The sequence below is a fragment of the Lacerta agilis genome, chromosome 9, assembly GCF_009819535.1.
Source record: "Lacerta agilis isolate rLacAgi1 chromosome 9, rLacAgi1.pri, whole genome shotgun sequence".
NCBI classification, from domain to species: domain Eukaryota; kingdom Metazoa; phylum Chordata; class Lepidosauria; order Squamata; family Lacertidae; genus Lacerta; species Lacerta agilis.
The window spans coordinates 21,520,052-21,547,361 of NC_046320.1; the positions used below are offsets into that span (position 1 = coordinate 21,520,052).

The 27,310-nt window shown below is 42.3% G+C and overlaps 1 protein-coding gene across 2 annotated transcripts in view; it reads right to left on the reverse strand.

Annotated features, from left to right (window-relative positions):
• KIT (KIT proto-oncogene, receptor tyrosine kinase) overlaps nucleotides 1-27,310 on the reverse strand; it is a 76,671-nt gene that overhangs the window by 13,467 nt on the left and 35,894 nt on the right. For both annotated transcript variants that reach the window (XM_033160416.1, XM_033160417.1), the window contains 6 exons: nucleotides 26,082-26,360; nucleotides 25,435-25,571; nucleotides 21,718-21,877; nucleotides 17,756-17,945; nucleotides 15,712-15,827; nucleotides 4,809-4,923 (listed from right to left, as the gene is read on the reverse strand). In XM_033160416.1, coding sequence (XP_033016307.1) covers nucleotides 4,809-4,923; nucleotides 15,712-15,827; nucleotides 17,756-17,945; nucleotides 21,718-21,877; nucleotides 25,435-25,571; nucleotides 26,082-26,360 — 997 coding nt within the window. The remainder of the gene's footprint in view (nucleotides 1-4,808; nucleotides 4,924-15,711; nucleotides 15,828-17,755; nucleotides 17,946-21,717; nucleotides 21,878-25,434; nucleotides 25,572-26,081; nucleotides 26,361-27,310) is intronic.

A 27,310-nucleotide genomic window follows, 5' to 3' on the forward strand; every position in this document is an offset into this window, starting at 1 on the left:
GAACACAATCCCCCCCCCAAATATTCAATAAACATTTTCCAATCTTCTTTAAACACATGTCCTTCTTGTTCCCTTATTCTATATATTAGGCCTGCAAGCTGCACATATTTCATCAATTTAAGTTGCCATTCTTCTTTAGTTGGGACCTTGCTCGTTTTCCATTTTTGGACTAATGAAACACGGGCCACTGTGGTGGCATACATAAATAATCTTTTTTGGCACCCAGGGAATTCCCATGTACTATACATTTTGAGTGAGCAAAACCTCATCTTAAAAAGCTTTGCCCATTCTAAGAGGGAAAATATAGAATCATAGAATCATAGAATAGAATCATAGAATCATAGAGTTGGAAGAGACTACAAGGGCCATCCAGTCCAACCCCCTGCCAAGCAGGAAACACCATCAAAGCATTCCTGACAGATGGCTGTCAAGCCTCTGCTTAAAGACCTCCAAAGAAGGAGACTCCACCACACTCCTTGGCAGCAAATTCCACTCCTTGGCAGCAAATATCTCATACTCCCCAGCGTTTCCAAAAAGGTGAAACAAAACCTTTCTCAAAAAAAATGTTTTCCTCTATTTTTTTGTCTGTCTCCCCCACCTACATGAGGCCTGAATTGCATGTGTAGCATCTAATGTAAAATATATACATATTTCTCGAACACAACAGGCCCAAAACTATGTAAATCTGCTTAAAAGCCTACTTTGTATCTTCCACAAGGTATGACTTTAGATTTCAAGGTCTTATCCCATTTCTCTTCTCATTAATTTTCAGAATACATATAACAGGATACATATAAAAGTGTGTCAACAAAATGCTCACAGCCTGTTATGACAATTCATTAAAAACGTTACAATAATCCAAAGGGTAATATATTTAATGTCAGATTTCAAAGTAGCATAAATGGTGGTGCATTCCCAGTGGCTATTTTTTTCCCCTTTGTGCCATGTTGCACTTTCAGCCAAGATGGCAGCAGGCACCATTCTCTAGGAAATCTCCTCTCTGAGCAAATTAAGACCAATCACTCAAGGACCTTGAGACTCTGGCCTTCCCACAACTACGCAGGGCCTTTGTAGAACTAAGATTCCAACAGATGCCCTCGGCATATTTAGAGGGGAGATATTGGGGTAATTCCCCATATGTTTCACAAAAGTATACATGGATGCAATCAGGTAGAGGACATCAAACACACTACCTGCTGATGTGCCCCCTGTATACAACCTGGAAAATTTATATCGCCAATTCTTAATTGGCTTCCAGGTCAATCCATACAAAAAGTGACTGTTGAACTCCTAGCAGATGAACATTTATATATTACACACCAGGTAGCCAGATTTGCACTGGCAGCCAAGAAGCTCTGTTCCAGCTATGTGAATGCACTCCAATATCAAGTCTTAATGTTGTAAATTTCTTTTTATGTTGCAAACTGCTACAGGTTATGTGTATGATTTAAGATGAAAGTTTCCTTTTCTTCTCTGTCGTCCATTGCAAAGGCCTCTAGCTATATACAATAAAAATTGACTGACTGTCCAGTCAGCTTCTTTATATATGGATTGGAATTGGGCAGCTGTTTTTTCCCCTTGCTGTAGGCAGCAAAATGTCTTGGGCTGGGCCTGAAGGCTCTCTGCTGGAACCTCTGCTTCTGATACAGAGAAAACTAAGGCCATCCTAAAAGTGGTTTTTAGCCAGCAGAATGCTCTTTTATCATTATCTACTACAATGTCACAATTTAAAATCCTTTTTAGGATGGAGCATATATACAGAGTTGAGATACGTTGCCGGTTGCTGTGGATGAAAAATGCATACCTCAAAAGTAAACTTAGGAAATAATAACTTGTGAAAAATGATTCATATAGGAAACACATTATCTGCTAGCAAGAAAGTCTTTAGAACGCTGTCAAAATAAGCAAGTGCTTTATAATCTTGTTTGCAAATCCTCTACCTGCACTGAAAGTACATACAATCTTCTTAGAAACTTGGTAATTACCTTTGTAGTTAATTCTCTTCCCCCCACAAGCTTACAAGACACATTTACCCTATAATCTACTGTGTGTAAATGAAAATCTAATTACCCTGTGTCCTGGAAAATTGTGTTATTACATGATAAATCCAAAAGATAATAGCCATACACAGGAGCTATTCTGTAATTGTCATTCTACGGGGTTAAATCATTAGGGCCAAGAACGGCCCAGCTGCAAGTGGGTGTAAGTCCTCTGAAGTCCATGTTTGGCCCTTAAATGTTTAGTCATAAATTATAGTGACTCCTTCAAGAAAAGAGGAAGCAGCAAACCACAGAAAAGTCCCGCCATAAGTAAGGCTACTTAGGATAGTGAGTGTGTTAGAAAGCGGAGTCCTCCTAGCCTAAGCCAGCTCTCTGAGAGATGCTAACTGGTCCCTCAGTTGCCAACCGATGGGCAAAGGAAACATGGGTCCTATTCCAATGAACCTTCCCACAAATATGCATGGAGGAACCAGACCTGTTAGCCCTGCTCCTGACAAAGCCATGTGCCATGCTTCTCAAGGGCCATAGGTGCCGTGAAAGGGACCTAAATGTGTACAGCTATGCATGTCCAGGGCTTATCTTTGAGAACTGCTCCCAATTGCAAAGAGTTGTGGTGGACATGTAAAAAAAAAAAGCTAAAGGCTTCTGGGAAACGATATATAATGAAATGAAGATGATGTTTAAATGGGCTTTATTCCCCCAAAGACCCGAAGCTTTTCTCACAGGGATAATAGGGATGGACATTCCGAAGAAAATGACCAAATCTTTTAGGTACTTGACAACAGAAGCTAGAATGTTATAAGCACAGAAATGGAAAGAAGAGAAGGTTCCAACGAAGGGGGAATGGCTTTAAAAAATAATGGACTACGCTGAAAAGGCAAAGCTGACAGCAATATCAAGAGATCGAAACGATTAACTTTTTATAGAAGAATGGAGGGCTTTTGTGGAGCATTTGAAAAAAAATACTGAAAAAATACAGTCAAAAGATCAAGATTCGAGAAAGAGAGCAGTGGGAGAAAAATGATAAAGTAATTGTATTAGACAGATTTCTGTAATAGATAAAGAGTTTGAAAGACAGTGCGGTAGAAAAGGTTTTGAACAAAAACACCGTGGAGAAGAAGAAGAAGAGTTTGGATTTGATACCCCGCTTTATCACTACCCGAAGGAGTCTCAAAGCGGATAACATTCTCCTTTCCCTTCCTTCCCCACAACAAACACTCTGTGAGGTGAGTGGGGCTGAGAGACTTCAGAGAAGTGTGACTAGCCCAAGGTCACCCAGCAGCTGAATGTGGAGGAGCGGGGACGCGAACCCGTTTCCCCAGATTACGAGTCTACCGCTCTTAACCACTACACCACACTGGCTCTCAATGGAGGCATAGGTGGGAAGTCAATACATGAAATGATGTAACTGTTCCATTTGAAGTCAATTTGTAAATAAAAAAAAAGGAAATTCAATATAAATTATATTATTTTTAAAAAATTGCAAAGAGTTGTATTTGTGTATAGCTCTATGCGCGACTACTGGAAGGGCATGGCTGGCTTCTGCTAGCAGGGGTGGGTTAGCAGGCATGGTTTTGCTCACTTTTCGTGTTCCCTGAGGATGTGTGTAGGAAGGTTCATCCGAATAGTTCCTACATATGTTTCCACCTGAACAGCCCTATGGAGAAAGGGAATTTTTGTCAGTTTGCATTTTTTAGTGCAGAAAGTATTGATCTGATGTGCAGAGAGCTTTCCTATTTCAAGAGGCTATTGGAAGCTTCTGTGTGTGAAAGAAACAAGCAGCAGGTTCACGATGATTGGGTTATTCTTTCAGAGAAGCTGAGTAGAGCTGGCTTAAATTGGTTCTCTTACCTCTGTCAAGGTCATGCTGACTATAAAAGTAAGGCCAGACGGAACCTGGGTTTCACTTTCTTATCTCTTTTCCTTCTGGTGTGGTGTTCTGTACATAGCATGCTTAGTCTTAAGGTTTAGACTTATTATAAGTTATTGTAAGTTTAAGTTAAGTCTGCCGCAACTGGATTTCTTATGGACAGTGCCAGTCCTGAATGTATTGGATTTGTGACCATTATGCTCATTTGCCTTCAGTAGCAGTAAAGCTCTGCTGGATAAAATGTAATTGCCTCTGGTCTATTTTTTTGGGAATCCCGCAATGTGTTCAAGTTGTTACTCTGCTAACTATACATTGGAATCTACCCTGGATCAATACCGAGTAGAATTTCAATGACACCTTTGTGGTAACACAACTGGCTGACAGCCTTTGTTAGGCACTGGGGGCAGACAAGGTTGGGAAACCAAACCATCAAACCCATTCCTCACTTTTCAAACGACTCTCCAGTGGCCGATTCAGAGCTGCAGGGCACAATGACGTACAGGCACAGCATTTCTTTATTTCGTTTTACAGTGGTGCCTCGCAAGACGAAATTAATTCGCTCTGCGAGTGCTGTCGTATAGTGAAAATTTCGTCTTGCGAAGCACCAACGGGGGAAGAGCAGTTTGACCAAAAAACAACAACAACAACAAAACGGAAATTTTTTCGTCTTGTGAGGCAAGCCCATTCAAAAATTCGTCTTGCGAGACAGCCTTCCGCTAGCGAATGCCTTTCATCTAGTGAGTTTTTCGTCTAGCGAAGCATTCGTTTAGCGGGGCACCACTGTATTAGAAAAATACTATCATTTGTATTGCCATCGCCCTTCTACCAATATGAACACGCCACTCATCTGAACATTTGTTTCTGAGCGTATTAATTTATTGCGCTGAAGATCTAACCCAAAGACAAAACACATGCTGGAAATTATTCGGCTCACTCACCTTTGCTCAGCTGCTGTGCAGAAATACCAGTCTATTTTCGGGGCAGGGTACCCAGCGGCCACACAGTGAAGCATGCCATTGCTAAGCCTGTCCGAAGCAACAATTTCCGGTTTGGCTGAAAATAAAACGGACAGATATATAGTCATTCCTTAGATCTGCTTATGAGTGTGCATTCATACTTTGGCCCAAATACTAGAAATATGTTGGAAATGTGTGCCAATAAATTAAGCATCTGCCCCCAAGGCAGCGATGAATGCTTTGCCTACAAGTAAGCCCTACTGAACACAGTGCTACTTCTGAGTAAAAAATGTGTTGGGCGTGCAGAAAGAAACATAATATCCATCTTTGGAAACGCTCATCATTTCCCCCAGGCATCAAAGCATTTTGCAGAGTTTACCCCAGCAAGTCTCGCTAGCTAACAGCACTTGAAGGACAGAACTAGATGTTCTATGGCCACTTCGTGTCCTGAGACCATGGGTGCTGCTTCTCTGCAAAATCTCTCCCCCCCTCCAATACGTTACAAATAAATCTTGCAAAAAGAGCAAGAGAGAGAAGAAACAACCAAGTCAATCTACACAAGAACGTAAAGAATTTAAAATAGGAAGAAGAAAAAATACTATTGATATTCATAAACCTATGCAGTCGTACCTCAGAAGTGGAACGCCTTGCAACCCAAACATTTTGGCTCCCAAACGCCACAAACCTGGAAGTGGGTGTTCCAGTTTGGAAACGTTCTTTGGAACCTGAATGTCTGACGCAGCTTCCGCGAGTTCCGATTGGCTGCAGGAGCTTACTGCAGCCAATCAGAAGCCGTGCATTGGAAGTTGAACGGATTCCGTTCGACTTCCGAGATACAACTGTATAGTCTTCCCACAGGTTCATATTGGTCTCAAGTTGACCTCTTTTTTCTTTCCTAGTGTTGGGGAAAAGGCTGATGCTTGAGACCAGTGTTTTTCAACCACTGTTCCGCGGCACACTAGTGTGCCGCGAGATGTTGCCTGGTGTGCCGTGGGAAAATGCCTTTATGTATAGTCAATATAGGCACAGAGTTAAATTTTTTAACATTTTCTAATGGTGGTGTGCCTCGTGATTTTTTTCATGAAACAAGTGTGCCTTTGCCCAAAAAAGGTTGAAAAACACTGCTTGAGACTACTATGTCCAGTATTTAGCATGAGTAGAGCTAAGGTATCTTAAAGAGATTTCAGGGCAACTGCTCAACTGCTTTTTACAAAGAGGCATCCCCATGAAGTGAAATGAAGATTACGGGCTTGCTACGCTGTCACATACCTAACGTAGGTTTCTCCACCAATTAAGGTTTGTGGCCTTCTGCTTCCTTTTCCAAGACATGACACTTTCTTTTATTACATTTAAGAAATCGCAGCACTGCTGCTTTTAAAAGATTATTATCAGAGCCCATGGGGAAGACAGCAGCAATAAATAGGATTTACAGACATTTGTTCTAGCTGTCTTTGAAAAGGCATCCAAAGAACAGGTAAACCAAGGAAAAGACTTCTGACAAAACTTTTCCATAACATCCTGTAAGGATTTACTTAATGGAGGACCTGGACAGCTCTAGCAGCAACTGAGGCCAATGCAATTTTGACAGTCACACTCACTCCAAATCCTCAAGCACAAAAGAAAGACTTCCGACTTTGGGAGAAACGCTTGCAAAAGCCCAGAGGACCCTTTGTTACTGCCTCCTTTTCCCTCTCAAAAGCTGAAAATCTTACTGGCGCCAGAGGGAAGGTTAAGGTAGCAGTGAGATTCTCCCTGGGCCCTGTTGGAACATCTTCACTGGGCAAGCGACTGGGACTCTTTGTTTCTGTCCATTCCAAAGGGAGAAGGCCCTTCAACATAGTCCCATCCTCAGTGTGGGGGGGGGGGAACCACTGCCTGTGCCTGAGAGAACCCACTGCAATCCACTGCTCAGCTGAAGGAAGGTTAATGAAGTCTTATGGACAGAGAAAGGAGGAGGAGGCAGCAGAAGCGCTTGAAGGATTGAGGGGAGCACAGCAGCCTGCTCAAACGCTGTAGCAGACTAATGGCATATGCTATGGGCCAGGAGATCTCCAGCACAACTCTCAGCCATGAATTCATCCATAAGCCACTGTCTGAGCCAATGCATGCCAAGCACACACTCAGGGGAAGTGTTCTTGCTTCCATGGAGGTTACAAATTCACCAACGTATTTTTAAAACTATAGTCGAGTCGCAACAGGTCAGCTCCTTACCAGGTGTATAACTTCTAAACACTTGGATGATTTATATGTCTTGAGATTATGCATGGAGGGGCCTTACTGTAGCTTCTGTGTGTACAGTATTCACTTTTCCTTTGCATCCCCCCCCCCCCCGGCCACCCATGGAATATGTTACGGGAACTGAAAATCCTTCTTCCCCTCTGTATTTGCATGCAGCACTTCAGTCAAAATAGCAAACCAAACAACCCTTTTGCAAAAGCGCCAGGCTGGATTCGCAACATGACTCAACCGAGTGCTGAACTCGCCGGTCATGCACATCCTGGTCAGAGGGAGGGGGGGACATGGACAGCTTCAGGCAAGAGAAAAGCTCCCTTATTTATTTAACTCCCAAGCAATTGCATTCATGAATACTGTTCCTCACAGCCCCCCTCATGCCTCAGATACTTGACTGTTAACTGGATTTTGCAGCCTGATCTTATGCTGGGTTGGGAACAGAAGTTTACAGAGCGACATCTAAAACTGCCTGCCCTCCCCACCCTCTCACTATATATAAGGGTCTGGTGACTTCTGTTTCAGTGTATCTGAAGAAGTGTGCATGCACACGAAAGCTCATACCAAGAACAAACTTAGTTGGTCTCTAAGGTGCTACTGGAAGGATTTTTTTTAATTTTTTATTTTGTTTCGACTATGGCAGACCAACACGGCTACCTACCTGTAACTGCCCTTGACAACAGTTTGGGAACTTCAGCCAGTGCCTCCTAAATGCCAATGAGCTACTGGGCTAAATTCAGGATGCACTGGTGTACCAAGCCCTAGGCAGCTTGGGTCCAGGATACCTAAAAGGTTGCCTCTTTGCCTACTCAACCCCGTACCCAAGTGATTCCTGCATTCTGCAGCAGAGGACATTTGGTAGATACTAACCTTAGTGGGGTAGGAGAACTTGGGGAGGGGGGAATTCACATCTGGCAACCAATGCACCCCTTTGGTTTCAGATAGGGCATAGGCAGATGAATCTAAAAAGCCTGGGACACAAATTTTAACGGCCCTGGCTTATTTACCAGAAGTAATGTATTTATTGTTAACTCTGGAAGTGTATACTCGATTCTGACCAAACTAAGCCCCCTAACGTATATTTTGCTCCTCACCCCTGAGATTGCAACAGATTAAAGCCGCCCTCTCCCCCGGGATCCCAATCTGGGTCATGCTACCCACCCTCCTAGTTACCTTTTAAAAAGCCACTGGAATACGTACTCTTGTCCTGCCCCCTATATAAAGACCTGAGGGATGAGACCATCACGCCACTCCTATCTGCCATCCTGGGCCGCTCTTGTGAAGCCAAATTGTTTTCACTTCTAGCCGACCAGAACAGCTCGGTAACAGAGAAGGTTGCCAGATTTATCGAGAGAGCAATGAGATTGAGAGCTGCTATCTGAATGACAACAGTGTAGTCATCCGGTTTCCCAGCATAGGATTTTATTATTATCATTATTATTATTATTATCATTTTACTATTTATGTTAAGTCCAAGGAGCTATTACCTTGAGTTTTAATAGGTTATAAGGTTTTATTGGTAACCATATTTGTTGTATTTTTGTTGGTGTTTGTCTTTTAGATGCTATGGCCAGTCGGCTACGCAAATAAAGTTTGAATTTGATTTGCTAATTGCATGCACAGCATCTCATCCAGTTTGCTGTGACTCCTTGATTGAGTTATGCCAGGGTACTTGGATCGAAACTGACGCGAGACCTGTTTTCATCTATGGGGCTAAACGAACTCAAAACCTAGGTACTCCCTTCACTACTTCTTTTTCATTTGCAACTAGCCTTGGTAAGATAACATGCACACAGACATCTGAGGCGCCAGCCAATTAAGACAGAATATATATGGATTGAAGGAGGCTGCCAGAACTGCATGTTTAACTACTATGTTGAGGTCTGCTGTGCTTCCCACACGCGGTGTGTGCCTGTTTTAAAATTAGCTTTCTGTCCTCCACTCCTACCACCAGGATCCAGGTATGACTGAACAAGTCACTGGCTGCAACACAGTCCACTTTCAGATACCATTCTACCCAAAAGCAGCTGCAGCCATTACTTGATACATAATGAATGTACCTATCTGCATAAGGACTGAGGGCCAAGTTCTGTTTGGCTCTCCTGTTTGTGGAACTGTCACCAAAGTTAATGGGAGTTCTGCAAATATATTCCCAGGAAACAGTTTCAACTGTTTATTCATTGGGCTTTTGGCAGCAAATATGGATTTCAAATAATTACAGAACTGGGTGTATTTTCAGGATGAAAAGTCTTCCAAAGTTTAGAATACATTTTTAAATGCCTCGTTAAAATTACTTATTGAACAGCCACCCCTTCAGATTTGTTGGTGCTGGGGTGAAAGAGATGATTAAGATTACTCAATTCATTTTCAGTCCCTTGATTCGTTCCTGGGTATGTAAACAAACTGGAGGATGAAATGAGTCCAGGATTTGGTGAAACGAGTTCGGCTGCAATTGTAAAAGTCACCTCTCCTTTGAGGTGGGCTTTTATATGCCCCTGAAATCAGTTTCCAAGCCCAACCAAGCTCAAAAGACTTTTGCCAGTATATCCAGTTGCTTTTGTGTTGACTCAGAGGACGCTGGGGTGAACTGTTTCTGCCTCTGCTCATTTCTGAGCTACATAAAAGGTTCGGCCACGGCTTCTATTCGTGATGCAAGCACAAACGGCAAAAGGGGACCAGACACTCGTCAGTGGGTTAAACCAGGTCTACAACTTTATTAAACAAAACCAGCTAATTGTTTTAATCTTTCATAGTTTTGCACCCACTTGCCGAGCCATAAAAGCCATTTTAATCCTTTGTCAACCGCTTTGGGTAAATAAATATTTTAAGCATAGGAACTGTTTGGTTCTGTTAATACCCCTAAGCAAGTAAAATAATATTAGCATCTCTTATTTATTGATAAGCAGGATAATGTTGCTGCTAGCAATTGTACCCATTGCAAAAAAAATGTTGTCCCTCTGATCTAATTAATCAGCATCCCATACCAATGCTGCCGAAAGTCTAAGCTGGGTTAACAAGAAGAAGCAAAAAAACTTAATTCCTCCAGTGCCAACATAGCTGGCAGACCAAAAAATAAAAATAATAAAAAATCCCATACTGTCACCCAAGGTGTGCGTGGATGGATACTGAGCATGGGCAAAAGAAGGCTGGCTGGAGAGAGACATATATAATGACTCTATCCCAAGATGGCATCTGCTAAACAAGACATGCAACTTCATGTCCAGTGGGTCCAGCATCAAGGTGTAACCCTGCTTGAACATTTCCATGTTGGGCAGATAGAGTAGGTATTTGCCAGAGGGGCAGCACCACAAACCTGGTCTCCTAGCAGTGACATCACTGCCACATAGTGAAATGGTGTGGGTGCAAGGGGGCTGGCAAGGTTGCACTGACGGGAGCACTGGATTGGCTTGGCTGCATCGTCTGTACCTTACCACCACCCTGAAATGCTCTGCAGTGGGGATGGCCCTGCCAGGAGGCCAGGTCCACTCCACCCACCCTCTCCACTGGTTGCTCCTAGCTGTCACATGAGGAAGAAGAAGAGGAAGAGTTTGGATTTGATATTCCGCTTTATCACTACCCGAAGGAGTCTCAAAGCTGCTAACATTCTCCTTTCCCTTCCTCCCCCACAACAAACACTCTGTGAGGTGAGTGGGGCTGAGAGACTTCAGAGAAGTGTGACTAGCCCAAGGTCACCCAGCAGCTGCATGTGGAGGAGCGGGGACGCGAACCCGGTTCCCCAGATTACGAGTCTGCTGCTCTTAACCACTACACCACACAGAACAGCAGAAGCTTCTGGTGCAACCTTCTACACCAACTAATGTGCGTCTCTCTGTTGCTGGTAGCTAAATACCACTTAATAAACTGGAGTGGCAATGGCACACCCAGTCTTTCTATCCAATGTACACACCGAAGTTGTCAGCCCCGCAGTGCATAGCTCTGGGCCTGTGGGTGACAAATTCCTCTCCAGAGTGCGATGGTGAGAACGTTCATATCGCCACTGTGCAATCTTCAATATTTATTTGCCTCTAGTAATTAGGAGGGAGAAGGAAACTGGCAATAAAAGTAACGCAAATTGACTCAATGGTGCTGAAGTGACGACTACAGAGATGCAAAAGTAGGAAAGTAACTTCTTTAAGCTCTCTTCAACCGTGCTTGGAATCTGCCTTGCTGGTAGCTTAATAACACTTAATAAACTAATGAAATTAGAGATTTAAAGCGCTTTATGGCTGATTATTGACAAGAGGATGGAAGTATGCAAAACAGCTTAATGAAATGTTCAATAATTAATTTGTTGCAGCTGAAGCAGGGAGCAATACGTAGCCATTAGCCTCGTTGTTGTTTTTTCCTGATATTGCGGATAATTAAAAACAGTGGAGTGAATCAAGCCAGTCCCTGTTAATTTTTTTTAAAAAATTTAAAGCTCCCAGAATGAGACTGTGGGAGTAGGGAGTGTCATTTTAGAGGGTGAAACTTAATTTTTGCACATTTCTTCAGCGAGGGGTCTTAAAAATATGTTTTTGAGTGTGAGGAATTCAAATTTGCTTTTATTTTTGTGACTGGACAACATTTAGTTTGGTAAGTGTACGTTTGATGAAGAAGCACATAAACTGCTTTTGGGAAAACAAATAATTTTACCTTCTGAAAATGTCACCTAATGCTAAATAATAAAAATTACAATGGTATAAAAAATCTGTAAGTACTTGGCAAGCATTTTTAATGATTTCTATGCAATTTTACACACATTTTACTTACCAAGCAAAACTAAATTGTATTAATTTAACCAAAATATATTTTGAATTCCCCAGTCATGTTACAACTTTTTAGCCCCCGCCATTTTTGGAAGTTGAAAGTTGAAAAATGCAACCTTATGGGAGGGTATCTCTGACCACACTTGCTAGCACTGCTCCATGTCTGGATCAATGTTTCATTACATTCCTTTCGCTATACTTGATGATGTCATCAGCAGAGGAAGAAAAGCAAGAAGAGGAGGAGATTCTAGGACTTGGGCTAGCAGTAATATTCAAAAATCTTCAATCTCCCAGGACATTCTATACAAGATCTCAAAGTAGCTGTCTTAATAGAAAGGAATTTCAGAAATAGACTGGAAAGAGAAGTTGCTGAATTGCAACTCATTACCACACTCAAAACCACGGAGAGACCTGGTCTGAACAAAGACATTGGATTCTTATCTCATTATACATGACAAAGCTATCTTTAGCCATCTCACCCCTTGCTTTTTCCTTTAGGACTAATTGCAGTCGTTAGCAGTCATCAACAGGTTTTCCACACCCATCAGCCAATCACCCATTCCCACCACCCTTCTGAGTAATACCCCTCCTCACTCTCTCACTATATATAAGGGTCTGGTGACTTCTGTTTCAGTGTATCTGAAGAAGCGTGCATGCACACGAAAGCTCATACCAAGAACAAACTTGGTTGGTCTCTAAGGTGCTACTGGAAGGAATTTATTTATTTTTTATTGTGTTTCAAAAATCTGGTCACCCATGTAGACTTCTAATAATGTTGGGGTACTCGCTATGTCTTAGACCAGTGGTTCTCAAAGGCTGTGGCACACCACAATGGCGTGGCAGGAAAGGAGGGCAGATGTGGCAGGAAGATTCAATATGAAAGATCAGAAAACAGAAAGGCTTCTTTGAGCTCATGAGAAGATGAAGGTTTGTTTGTCTCAAATTACACCTAATATACAGGTGAAACTCGAAAAATTAGAATATCGTGGAACGGTTCATTTCTTTCAGTAATTCAACTTAAAAGGTGAAACTAATATATGAGATAGACTCATGACATGCAAAGCGAGCTATGTCAAGCCTTTATTTGTTATAATTGTGATGATTATGGCGTACAGCTGATGAAAACCCGAAATTAACAATTTCAACTTTGGGGTTTTCATTGGGTGTACGCCATAATCATCACAATTACAACAAACAAAGGCTTGACATATCTCGCTTTACATGTCATGAGTCTAGCTCATATATTAAACTCCAGTAGCTAATGAAAACAATTGCTTACATAAATGGACTTTTCCACGATATTCTAATTTTTCGAGTTTCACCTGTAAATGAGATTACCTAGTAAAAGCAAGCTCACGCCTCTCACTTGATCTTACATATATACTTAAGGTACATGTGTTAAAAGCTTGTTTATCATTATATTTTTGGAATGATTCATGCTCTTATATATCTGCATTGTTTCATACTTTCTGGATGTCCCATGACCGTGTCATACAGCAGTTGCGTTCCATGTTGTTATAAATCAAACACTGCTACCCTGTTTCCCCGAAAAATAAGACATACCCATAAAATAAGCCGTAGCAGGATTTCTAAGCGTTTGCGTGATATAAACCATACCCCGAAAATAAGCCATAGTGATAGGCGTGGCTATGCAGCGTACCGACATGGAGCGGTTAAGAAGACGGGCAGCAACTGACATAATAAAAAATAAGAAATCCCCTGAAAATAAGCCTTAGTGTGTCTTCTTGAGGAAAAATAAATATAAGACAGCGTTTTATTTTCGGGGAAACACGGTAGTTGTTTCTCTCCCCCCTCCCCCCCAAAAGTATTTCAATATTTTTTAAAAAATGGCATGGTGAGAGCAATTTTTTATTCTAAAAGTGTGGCTGGGGGGGGGGGTGGAGTTTGAGAACCACTAACCTCCCCCACAAGACTGAAGTTAAAATGGTATAATCCAGTCCTTGGTTGAAGCCTGGGATACAAAGGTGATAATGAACACTAAATATGTGAATACGGGCTGTGTGCACTCTGAAACTGGCTATGATACAAGTGCACCGAGTAATCCTTCCTTAATTTACACGTTGATTCTAAAACCCTGTCAGTCAGAAGAAGCAAGGCAGCTGCACAGGGGAGAGAGACAGCTGCAAGCTACAAAAACCTTTTAGACTTGCCGGCTGAGAACAGACAGTGGGGTGGTATTCAGCTAAGCTGTACTCTGAACAGACCCGCTGAAATTAAGGAAACCTGACCAAGTTAGGTCCATTCATTTCAATGGGTCTACTCTTGGTGACTTCTGTTTCAGTGTATCTGAAGAAGTGTGCATACACACGAAAGCTTATACCCAGAATAAACTTAGTTGGTCTCTAACGTGCTAATGGACAATTTTTTTATTTATTTTGACTGCATCACAGACCAACACGGCTACCACCTGAATTTAGTTGAACACTGAGCCACCATACCATTTCTGAGACTTTTAATCTGCCTACACACTATATCTGTTAAACTCACAGAGCTGGGTATGTTTAGCCTGGAGAAGAGATGATAGCCATGTTCAAATATATAAAAGGATGTCATATAGAGGAGGGTGAAAGGTTGTTTTCTGCTGCTCCAGAGAAGCGGACACAGGGCAATGGATTCAAACTACAAGAAAGAAGATTCCACCTAAACATTAGGAAGAACTTCCTGGCAGTGAGAGCTGTTTGGCAGTGGAATTTGCTACCAAGGAGTGTGGTGGAGTCTCCTTCTTTGGAGGTCTTTAAGCAGAGGCTTGACAGCCATCTGTCAGGAATGCTTTGATGGTGTTTCCTGCTTGGCAGGGGGTTGGACTGGATGGCCCTTGTGGTCCCTTCCAACTCTATGATTCTATGATTCACACATTTATCTCGAAGAATTCTGGGCACTGTAGTTTAGCCCTCACAGAGTTACAATTCCCAGCAACCCTTGACAAACTACAGTGCCCAGAATTCTTTGAGAGGGGAATGTGCTTCAAATGTTTATAGAGTTATATTGCATATACAGAGATTGGCATATTTGCTAGCATTAAGTATCTTATTCTGACAGCAGAACTAGGTTAGCTGGTTGTTTGCTTTAAGTAACCTAGTAGTAGTCCATGACATTTCTGCCAAATATGTAGGGGGCGGATAATGTTTTATGAATTAGGCCTTATAGCTTATAAAGTATTTAGTCTAAGCTCAAGAAAACGTGTCCCTTGAAAAAGAATGAGATATACAGTTGATTCAAGGCAGGGATACCTAACTTGACCCCCTTCCAGAAGCTGTTGGAATACAGCTCCCTTCAGCCCCTGCCAGCATGTCCAATGGTTAGGGATGGCTAGAATTGTAGTCTAGCAACATCTAGAAGGCACCACATTAGCTACCCAATTTGAGGTATCCTATGCAGCAGTATATATTTATGAATGTTGAACCTTTTTTTACATTTATAGGGCTAGTCAAGATTTACTCAGTAGTTTGCAAACCAGAAAACAGTCTTAAGAAACAATGCACAGTCTTTTCTGTTTTCCCTTCCCTATGGTATCCCTAAAACCACAGTTTGAAACCATGGTCTGCAAACCATCACTATGAAAGAACATGATTAGCCATGTCTAGCTAAACAATGGTTAATGTAATGAAGTGGAGAGAGAGGAGAATCGAAAACCAGAGTTTGGAGAGAACACTGCCGGCATGGAAAACTAAAATCATGTTTAATGCCAAGAAGGGAAAAAGAGGAGGGATTGTTCTTGAGATGAGAGAAAGGAAAGAGCGTTCACACCTCGGGCTAGCTCCCAATTTGCAAAGCCATGTTTTACAAGGTGCCCATTAATCACTGTGATGCCTTGCATGTACAATGTGTTTCGTTAAACGCAGTGAACTGTGATAAAGAAATATTGCAGACTGCTCTTTTCTACTTACTGTTCACATAGACATTAAATGCTATAGAGGAGTTGGCATCTGAGTTGGACACAAAAAATGTGTATACGCCTCCTTCTGTTCCCTTCAGTCGAGTAAGGTGAAGCTCACTGGAATACCTACAGGAGGAGGAAGCAATTTAGTTTTATTACTCATATTACTCACAGCGCAAACAGAAAGGCCAGTAGCTATCCTGAGACATTTTTTTAAAACCAAACAGGTTGTGCTTACACATGGCATCTTAAAACTACCAAGGACCACCATTCCAGTCTGCTTGTTCCTTTTGGACAACCACACTTTGCTATGCTGCCAAAGGCAACAGAAGGCTGCCTGAAGGCTCCTGAATCAGAAAACCATCACTTCTGCACTCTGGTACAGATGCATGTGCAAATCTCAGTGCCAGCCTGTTTCATACTGCCTGGCTATTTCTCATCCTATTCAAGATGGAGCTCATCTTCAAAAAGCCACTCTATATCAACAGCTGTTGTTTCTCAAGCTAACTTTTCCCAAAGATGATGGGTAGCTAAGATGACACTAAGAAAGATATCCAAAGTGCATTTACCTGGGAGCAAGCCTCACTGAACACAGTAATACTTACTTCAAAATAAACTTATGTAAAGGTAAAGGACTCCTGGACAGTCAAGTCCAGTCAAAGGTGACTATGGGGTGTGGTGCTCATCCCGTTTATCAGGCCGAGGGAGCCAGCGTTTGTCCACAGACAGCTTTCCGGATTATGTGGCCAGCATGCCTGAACAGCTTCTGGTGCACCGTGACGAGTGCCAGACCGCACGGAAACGCCTTTTACCTTCCCACCACAGCAGTACCTATTTATCTACTCGCACTGCTATTCTTTCAAATTGCTAGGTTGGCAGGAGCTGGGACAGAACAACGGGAGCTCACCCCGTTGTGGGGATTCGAACCACCAACTTTCCGATTGCCAGGCCCAAGAGCCTCAGTGGTTTAGACCACAGCGTCACCCGCGTCCCTTCAAACTTACGTAGGATCATACCATAAGCACTCCTCGGATCCAAGGTGGCACAGAAACACCCAGTCTAGTAACACCCACCAGCTACTTAGCAAAGCTAGGCACTGCTGTGTTGGGATTTATTTGCTATTTGTTACTATTTGCTTCAGAAACCTTGCCCTCTAATTTACTGATTGATTGATTTAATTAAATTTATATCCCATGCTTCCTCCCAAAGGAGGCCAGGGCAGCATCTTCATCATCATTTCAGGCTTTTCCTGAGGTAAATGTAGGCCCATCAACCTGGCTATGGCAAATCACTTATTTTCTCTCTCAGCTCTGGTAGGTACACCTTATGCCTGATGGGAGTTATCAGAGTGTGTCCTTAAGCAGAAGGCTGTGTCTCCCCAACTCTGGAAGAGAGCTCATGCTTGGAATATTCAGGCCATAATGGCTGTATGACAGCTCACTTACTCTGTCCAACATCAGAGGTTGGCACAGTTGCTAACTGTCCAAGCCCTGAGGGCCCACCACTGACCCCAAAGGCCACCTGCAGCAATCCAGGCCCTGCAGTTGTCTCAAGGCAAGGCAAGGGAAACTTACCCGCCACTGAGCACCAGAGCCTAAGTGGTCGTGGCTGGGACCCTTTTAAACCAACTCCACACACACATTGCCTCTGTGGTCCTGATGTGACATTGGTCCAGAGAAATGCTATGCAGGGGCCCCAGAAGCATTGTGGAGGGATAGACATGGCGGCAGCAACAGCACGGTGACTTGACTGGCTTTCCTGCTGCTGCAACAGCTGCCTGCCATGGTAAAGACCAACGGAGGAAGAGGGTCTAGCAGGCTGAGGAAGCAGTAGAAGTCCAGCAAACAAGCCTAGGCGCTGGGTTTGATCATTAGGTTTAGTGGTCATCGGTCAGTAAGTTAAGTAGGAAATCCCCTAAACATACCTTCCTGTACATCACATCGAAAGGCGGCTGGGAATTGTCAGAATGATTTAGGGTGCTCTTCCCTCCCTAGAAAAGGGGCAGATCCCAGCAGCTTTGTCAAAGCATGCTTCTTTGCAATGTATAACATTACCTGTTTTTGTCTATGTTTGTGACCCGCACATAATGATCGGATGAATTTTGCAAGGTTTCGTTCATGTACATCCATACTTCTTCTTCTGGCTTTGGATACGCCTCATACACCACGATTAAATCCAGATTTTCTCCATCATTTACATTTACTGTTGTGTTTGCCGAAGTTGATAAATTGATATATCCTTTACCTGGTGGTTGTCATACGGAAAGATAAAAGTAATAATAAAAATAATAACCTGGGTTTCTTTAAAACCGCGTATAATTAAACCAAGGTCAGCAGAGAATAAGCAAACTTTACTGACAAGTATGTTAGAAATTGCAACCTGTAGAAAAGCAGGTCTTATCAGCTAAATGCAAGACTGAGCGTCAATGACATTTTACTGAGTGAGGTGAACAATACCTCTATGCTTCACAAAGGGATCCTGAACTTCTGTTCAGGAATTTTGCATGACAGGCCTAGATGTAGCCACTGAGTGGGACATGAATGTCCACGGGACGTTATTTATTTACTTATGCATTTATTTGATTTAATTTATATCCTGCCTCCTTGAAAAATATACAAGACCTCAAGCCAGCCCACAGCACAAAATGTTGTAAGACTACAACCAACGTAAATATAAAACAGTATACAATAAACACATCTACAACACTAACATGAAAGAGTCATAAGTAAAATAAGCTGTGCAATAGTACAAATAAACAGAAAGTTATCTTGTTTTTGCCATTAATGTTGCTTTATATGCCAAACTTTAATTCTACATTTGTATTTTATTTTTCCATATATTTTTATGTTTCCTGTTTATTATGCTGCTTTAAATATGGAATTTTATTGTACTCAGTATCTGAGTTTCATTCACCACGCTTTATGCTGATATTCTGAAATAGTCTATTTGGTGTCTTCTAATTTGATGTTATGATCTGCTTTGATTTTTTTTTTTCCAGAAAATGTAAAGCGGTATATAAATGCTTTAAATAAAATAAGATGCTCTTGGGCCACATAGGACTTTATAAGCGAGAACCAGCAACTTGCATTGCATCCAGCAATCAATAAATCTCTTTTTGCCCAGGTGTGCCGTGTTCCCATCCTATTTCTGGGACAGTGCCCACACAAGTATTTGCAGCTGATAATGAATTTGGTCCAGTGGAATATCCACAGAATCAAGAGATGCTGCAATGTAACAGCTAGGTTTCATTCGTTTCGTGTGTAAAATTAAAAGCTCTACGAAGCGGAGTGGTGGTGCTGGAGGAGGAGAGGGGGGGGTACCCACCCTTTTCGCCAATTACGGATAAAGACATGTTCAGAATACTCCTGCTAATTACAGTACATGAATATGCTCCTAATCAGTTTAGCACTTATGGTAATTTTAATATTTAAAAAGTACTACATGTCACTGCAATCCCACACTCTGGGCTGCTTTTCAGGAAAGTATGTTAATAAACAGGGCAATGTAAGCACCTTTGGTGGCTGGTTGGCAGAACTCATCTGGAGTTCATGAGAGACAATGGATCAGGCTTTTTAGTGGGCTCTGGAAATCAAACCTTTCATGCTAAAATGTACTTTTTGGGCACACTCCAGCACACTTTGGGGAGCAGCTTCTCTCTCATATGGTCAATTACCAGACGAGAACTTGTTTCCTGCGCTTTCCATTTGTAAAGTAAAAAAAAAATCTGCTAATGTATAGAAATTGGATCATCTCGGCTGCAGTGCCCATTTTACCAGGTGAGCCTTTCAAAAATTGCTACCAAGTCCTGCCGCTGTATACTCTTTGCGAAAACCCTTTCAGACAAAAAGTCACATTGAGTTCAATGGGATGTACTCTCAGATAAGCGTGTACAGAATTTCAGCCTAAGTACATAATATGCAAATGTTGGTACATAACTATTTTATTGTGTGTTGCCTTTGGTGGAGAGGATATTTATAAATGCAATCAATCAATCCCCCATTCTGTAATGGTACTCTGCAGTGCCAAACCCATTTACAGCACAGAGATGGCGTAAGGCCAGATGTTTTTCATGTTGACTGAGGACTGACTGACAAACTGGCCGAGGTTGACTAACCAAAAGATAAAGTAAAGGTCAGGGAAAAGATGAATAAAAAGATAATGGATGAAATCCACAATTTCCAGAAACAATCCCTCTGACTTCAAGGAGATGTGGAAAAATAAGAATACCTGGTTTGTGGAGTGCAGGCTGTTGTAGCATGTAACACCAACAGTAGCTATGCTAGCTTACCGGTAGGTGGGTCACTGTTGCCTACTGGGAGAGAGACAAGAGAAGTGGTGGGAAAGCTGGTGTGGTGCACATGCACTGGCAGGAGCACCAAATTGGTTCCACTAATGCATTTGCACTGCACCAACCTCCCTGTCCACCCCTGGTGAGCAACAGGGACCCATCTGCTGGCAAGCAAGTATAGCAGCTCTGCCCCAACCATTGAGTCACTTTCGTATAATGCTTCTTATTAACCTGCATAGGTAGGCATGGGGCCCAAAACTACCGAAGCTTAAAAATAGCATAGAGGCTATGACTTAGGAGAAATCAGACTGTACAATGACTGAGGGTGCTGCATTCCTACAATGCACATGCATAATATGCTTGTGAATGTCCCAGTTCTTAATTAGGGTACCTCGAATCCCTGCGACGGGGTGAGCTCCTGTTGTTCGGTCCTAGCTCCTGCCCACCTAGCAGTTCGAAAGCACGTCAAAGTGCAAGTAGATAAATAGGGACTGCTCCAGCGGGAAGGTAAACGGCGTTTCCGTGCGCTGCTCTGGTTAGCCAGAAGCGGCTTTGTCATGCTGGCCACATGACCCGGAAGCTGTCTGCGGACAAACGCCGGCTCCCTCGGCCTATAGAGCGAGATGAGCGCCGCAACCCCAGAGTCGGACACGACTGGACCTGATGGTCAGGGGTCCCTTTACCTTTTTTAAGCGTGGCGCTGTGGGTTAAACCACAGAGCCTAGGGCTTGCTGATCAGAAGGTCATGGTTTGAATCCCCGCGACGGGGTGAGCTCCCATTGCTCCTGCCAACCTAGCAGTTCAAAAGCACGTCAAAGTGCAAGTAGATAAATAGGTACCGCTCCGGTGGGAAGGTAAACGGCGTTTCCGTGCGCTGCTCTGGTTCGCCAGAAGCGGCTTTGTCATGCTGGCCACGTGACCCGGAAGCTGTATGCCAGCTCCCTCGGCCAGTAACACGAGATGAGTGCTGCAACCCCAGAGTCAGACATGACTGGGCCTAATGGTCAAGGGTCCCTTTACCTTTTAAGGGTCTGTGTGGCTAGTTTCTCCTTTGAAAGCAGCAGTACTCTTGCTGAAGGGCAGAAACACTTCCTACACTCACAAGTTGTGTCTTAGGCCCAGTTCACACTTTGCATCCTGCAGAACAGGTGCACTCCCCATAAGACTCTTATGAGGTCAGGGAACCAGGTTGCAATGGCAAGATAAACAAAAACAGCTCACATAGGTCTGCAGTCCCGCAATGAAGGGGTGCACATGCATGGATGCATGTGAGTCATGCAGGCAGGGTCAACTGAATGGGCCTTTCCTGTGGATTAGCATCCTTCTGCCATGAAGGTGCTGATCCTGTGAGAAGGGTCTATACAATCAACCATGCCATCACATTATTTGTATTGTGCCAGCTGGGTGTACACACAAAGGACATCCTAGTGGCTTCTTAAAGGGGTGGTAACCACATATGGAAACCCAAGGGTGTTCTCTTTTGTTGACCAGGAGCAGGACTTCCTGTTTCCACATGCTAGTGGAATATAATATAATATAATATAATATAATATAATATAATATAATATAATATAATATAATATAATATAATATAATATAATATAATATAATATAATATAATATAATATAATATAATATAAATATAATATATTTCCAACCATCTCAGCCTGTATGTTATGTTATCCCCATGGCACGGACATCTAATATATCTGCAGTATTACTATTTACCTAGTACTTTCAAGGTTATAGTGGAATTGATTGTTCCAAAAGTGTTTCTTCCTTGGCACACAAATGCTCCAGAATCATTAACTCCCACTGAACTGATGTTCAGCTTTAATTTCTTTTCATATCCATAAGCGCCCGTATTCCTGCTTTTCCCTGTAACAGTCTGTCGGCAAGGGGGAGGAAAAAAAAAATTAACATCTAAGATACAGTGTACACAGCATCTTTCCTAGATAAATTAAAAATAGATGTAATTATAACTTTGCCATATTAATATTCATAACTTAAAACCAGAATAATAAGCCATCATGACAAACCTGTCACTGGAACCTCTCCCTACAAAACAACTACGTTCTCAAAGCTCTCTTTTTAAAAAAGCTGAACTCACTTCCCCCACCCCCCACCCTTTTCTTATTTCCTTTCTTCAGATCCACTCCTACATTCTTGGTTGTCTGCCTTCTAATTAGGAGACTCTGTAGACTCTTCCCAGTCTTACCTCAGCAGCTTGAAAGGCATTACAAAATCCTGTCTTTTTGCAATGCTGCTTCAATACACTGGGGGAACATGGGTCATGCGGTAGGGGCGGAGCCTACAACACCGCTCTTTCTCAGCACTGAGATGACATAACCCCAGTTCCCAGAAACACTGCTTTGGTAAGTTGCCGTATCAATGTCTCCTCCCATGTGGTCCAGAGACATTACAGTGGCTCTTTCACCACTGAGGTAGCACTGGAGGGATTTCAGTCTTGGCTTGGCAAAATCCCACATCAGGGAAACCTGGATCTCCAACAATTGAATTTTTTTGTCATATAATTCTGGTCCACCGGCCACTGGTTGAGCAGTAACCAGGGTTAGAACTGGGCACCAATGAACTCACCATGGGAGCAGAGTATGCATGTTGTGGCAAAGGGAGGGAGCATCCATTTTTGAGACCGGCTCCTAATTTCCTAACCACATTTAGCAGGGAATCCGTGTTACCAGCCCACAGCTAAATGCCAATACTCTTTCATCTCTCAATCCAAATTTAGCAGACTTGACTCCTCTAACACTATTTCTTAAAAATAGGGCTGAAAGCATCAACCCTTCCCAAATATTTCAGTAGCTTTTAATTCATGCAAATGTGGGGCGGGGAAATAGAATGAACAAACAAAACTAAAGAGTATGAATCTGAGTACATACGAAAACAAGCTTTTGTATGAAAAATTTATAATGCTCTTGGAACTGTCCCAGATCTCCCATCTGCAGGTCCCATATTTGACCGCATGCTGCTGAGGCTCGATTCACCCTTGGAGTGGGTGAGTTGCGATTTGCCAACAGATAAGCACTTAAGAGTCAGCAGCTCTGCTGAGTATGGGCTCCAGGGACAGATTACCCAGGACATATTCCCCCCACCCCCCAAGGCTGTGCGATTTATCTAGCATTACAGTGCTGCCCTAGTCCTTTTCTGGTTACATATGAATCACTGATTATATATTCTAATCACTGCCATTAACAGTTGACAATTAACCGTGGGATTGTACTCAGCAAGGTTAGACGTGACCTTCTAAGAAGTTTTCCATGCATGCTTAAATTACAAGATATGCTACTACCAGTGATTCAGAGCAGAGTGGGTGTTACCCAAAATAAAATTAAAAATCAATTCCACATAGGTAAGGGGCCTAGCAGCACTGGGACTAAATCCCTTGGATTTCTGCCCTGCTTATTTTACTGTCTGGCCTACTTGTTGCTCAGAATGACCAAGCTGAAATTGGAATTGGGCTCAGTTAACAAAGCAACATCCCCTTAAAATCAGAAAACAGACGTCAGTAATTTTTAAGCCCCAAAGAGTTTCTTTCGACCTTCATTAGACACACCCAATAATTGTTATCAGGAGCATTATGGGGTTGGAATTCCTGCTATGAATCCCCATTAGCCTCAATCCCACCATATATTCTTAGATGGACGCTGCTTAGAACTATAGGTAGCTCTACTCTCCCCTGGTATTTGGGTCTTTGTTACACAGGCCAGGGATGAAGAGATGTACCTACCAGCTCTTCTACTACGAAGGGGGAATTGTTGTTGGTTTTTTTTAAAAAAAAAAAAAAAAAAAAACATTATGTATTTTCATGGTTTTTATATTGTAAACCCCTCCCCCCCCCCGGTCTTTAGGTGAAGGGCGGTATGGAAATTTAAAAAACAGAATAGAAATAAACACAACCACCAACCACAGGTAACAGTCAGGTAACTGTAGCAGCATGAGAAAAGGAATGGCTACAGACAAGTGGGTCCCAGGGGAGTGAATGAATTTGTGTGTGTTTGTGTGTGTGTGTGTGGATTGAGGATTGAGGAGCTCTGGTGGCTGAGATTCCGATTATGAATCACTGAGATCTGTGATCCCTTGCCAAAGAACTGTGAACTTCAGAAGCATTGTGACTCGACACCCAGGCCTTTCATGCGGTAGTAGTGCTGCTTTAGATATTCAGGCTCCTCTCATGTGTCTGGCTTTCTCAAATTAAAGCCTGGCCTACTTTTCTGCGTTGTTGCTCTTTGGTAAAGTCATGACCACATCCAACAGCAGCCTGCAGTCTTTGCTTGACTTCAAAATGTTCTTGGGCTGGGGAACTCTCTGCATTTGAACTTTGCTGGGTTCCACTCCTGGGAACTGGTTCTTGCTCATGACTAACAGGGCCCTGATAGGAGATAACTACTGGATCAGCTTCTCACCTATGCCAGCAATTCACAGGAGCACTACCAGCCTCACGGAACCTGCAGCAACCTGTGAATATGAGTTTGGAGCTTTCTCAACCACTGCCTCGATTCCTAAAGCCTTTGAGCTTCCTCTCCCTGAACTCTCCTTCCTCTTTGCCTTACTGACTGGCTACATGATTCAGACCTGCCCTTGAAGCCTGCTTCCTAGGCAGCCGCTGAATAGTTTTCCCTCTATAAAATGGTTCCTGGGATGCTAACTAGCATACAAACGCATTTAAGACGTTCCCAATGCAGTAATTTTAAAAAGCAAAGGAGCTTCAGAATCTAGCCTGCTTTACCTTAACAAAATGTGCTTGTGTTAGGTTCCTTTCATGTATTAGCATGTAACATGTATTTACCCCTTGAAAATGGAAGTCCCTGTGAGGCCTGGCAGGGTGTTGGGTTTTTGTTTTTTGTTTTTTAGCAGTTCTGCACTTGTGACTTCAAATGCACTCGGAGACATGGGCATATATCAAAACTGGGTCTTTTGTCTAGATAATAATAAAACAAAAAGAATGAATGACAGCAGGGATAGAAATATGGAAACGCAAGGATAGCCAGAAGGCACAAAAGCTGGGAAGAAGAAGGGTGAAGCAAGAATGGAATCTGAAGTTGCAAGAGGGCCTATGGTACCTACTGGGAGAGAATCGACTTCCTACTTTAAATAAATCCTAAGAAGCAGATGAGAATTTTTGTGAGTAGCGTCCAGTAGCTGCTGTCAGTCAGAAGGAAAGAGACAGATCATGCAATTCCGCGTAGGTTATTGTCATGCCAAGTATGGCAGAAAGGGTAAAAATCCACTGAAAGGCTGGGCTTCCGCTGAAGAATCTTATTTGAGACTTGTCAAGGCTACTGCTCTGGGTAACGAAACTTCTCAGGAATACTGTTTTGTCATAACTAATGAAGAACGCACCCCCCCCATGCGATCCTGTGGTGTGTTTTTAAGATTGTTCTTTCAAGTACATTAGTTAAGACTGATGGGGTATAATGAACTCACCGCGCTGCCTTGAAAAATCCAATTAGCTTGCAGAGTGCTATCTACATCCTTGATTGTGCATGTAACTTCAAATTCTTCACCTTCTTTGAGAAGTTGGTTGGTTTTGGATAAGGAGATGGCTGGAAGGGATTTGTGAACTGGAAAACAATTTAGATGTGCATTGTTTTTCATTACATGCAGTGTCTCCAAGAGAGAGGGGGGGGGAATCAAAAGTTATTAACCTCCCAATAAAGTATTAAGACCTCCTAGAGGTATTTTAAATTTCTGTAATGTATTTGAATTGTTCTTTCATGCCAAGTACATCTCTTAGCTAAAGTATGAAAACATTTATTGGCACTATATAGCATGCACAGATAAGCATACACAATATTTAATCTGCAAAGACTGAAGCATAATCAGGAAACTCATTCCACGGCCATTTTATAAGGTTGCAACCCAAAAGCCCTTCCATCCACTGATGGAAGCTGAGCGTACCATCTGAAAGAAATAATTATCTAATTATTTTACCCTTGTTAACATGCCATCTTATATAAAGGTATACCGACTATAATGGCCGCCTGAGCTGCAGGAAGAATTTTGTACACAATAATAGAAGTCATCAATATGGCTTTACTAGAAATTCCAGCACAGAGGAATGTATGTCTTACCTGCCCTCACGACGAGTGTAATAATCTGTGACACCTTCTCCTCTCCATTTTGATATGCCACACACCGGTAACAACCAGAAAATGATCTCTGTACATTTTTTATGGTAATTCCTTTCTGAAGATCAGGAACTAACACCATATTCTCAGGCAGAGGTTTCCCGGGACATCTTTTCAAAGTGAAATTTGAAATGTCTGGATCTGTCACTGGACATTGAATGAGAGCATCACTATCTTCCATCGCATATGTGACAGACTCATGAAAGAACAGGACCGCTGGATCTGAAATGAAAACGAAAACATTTTCCCTGAAGACTATATATATATATATATATATATATATATATATATATATATATATATAAAATAATGATGATGACAACAACAACTACCCTTCTCCTCCTCCTCTTCTTCTTCTTCTATAATTTATATGCTACCATCTGACTGGGTTTCCCCAGCCACTCTGGGCGGCTCCCAACAAAATATTAAAAACACAGTAATACACAAATCTTCACACAAGTATTTCGCCCCCTCCAACAATTTATGCTGCTTATGATTTTATTGTTAGGTTTTATGGTTGTTTGTTTTTAAATTGTTGCAAACTGCTGTGATGTATCTTTGATACACGGGGGTATATAAATATTTCTATAAATAAATAAATACACTGCTTAATACTGAGGTTTCTAAGTGGTGTACAATGAGGTCAAAAAATAAACAGAATAGGTAACATCGGAAAAGCTTACTTAAAATGCTTGCTGGAACTTTAAACAGTATTCAAATGGTACCTGAAGTTCAGTAGGGAGGGGGCTTGTCTGATCACAGCAGAAAGGAAGTTTCTACTGTACCCAGTGACTAATGTTGGCTACCACACTGATCAAATCTGGAGCCGACCTTTTTGAGCAAGGCATTTTTTCTGCTTGTTGTGCACCTTGATTTAGGCTAGGAGTATTCAGTTTCAAGCGAACAATAGCCTGCCAGGTGCCAATGGGAAGTTCACACGCAGAGCACAAAAGCAATAGCCACCCAGTGTTGTTTGCTCCCATCATCTGATACACAGGAGGTATATGGATTTCACCTGAACATTCGAGTATTGATGAATATACTGAGTGAATAGTCTTGTGCTAGGGTTGGATTCTATTGTCTTGTGGTCCCCTGTAATTCTACTTGTTTGTGAAAATGTGGACTTAGCCCTTTTACAATCGGAGCTACAGACTCAGGCAGTCACATAGCCT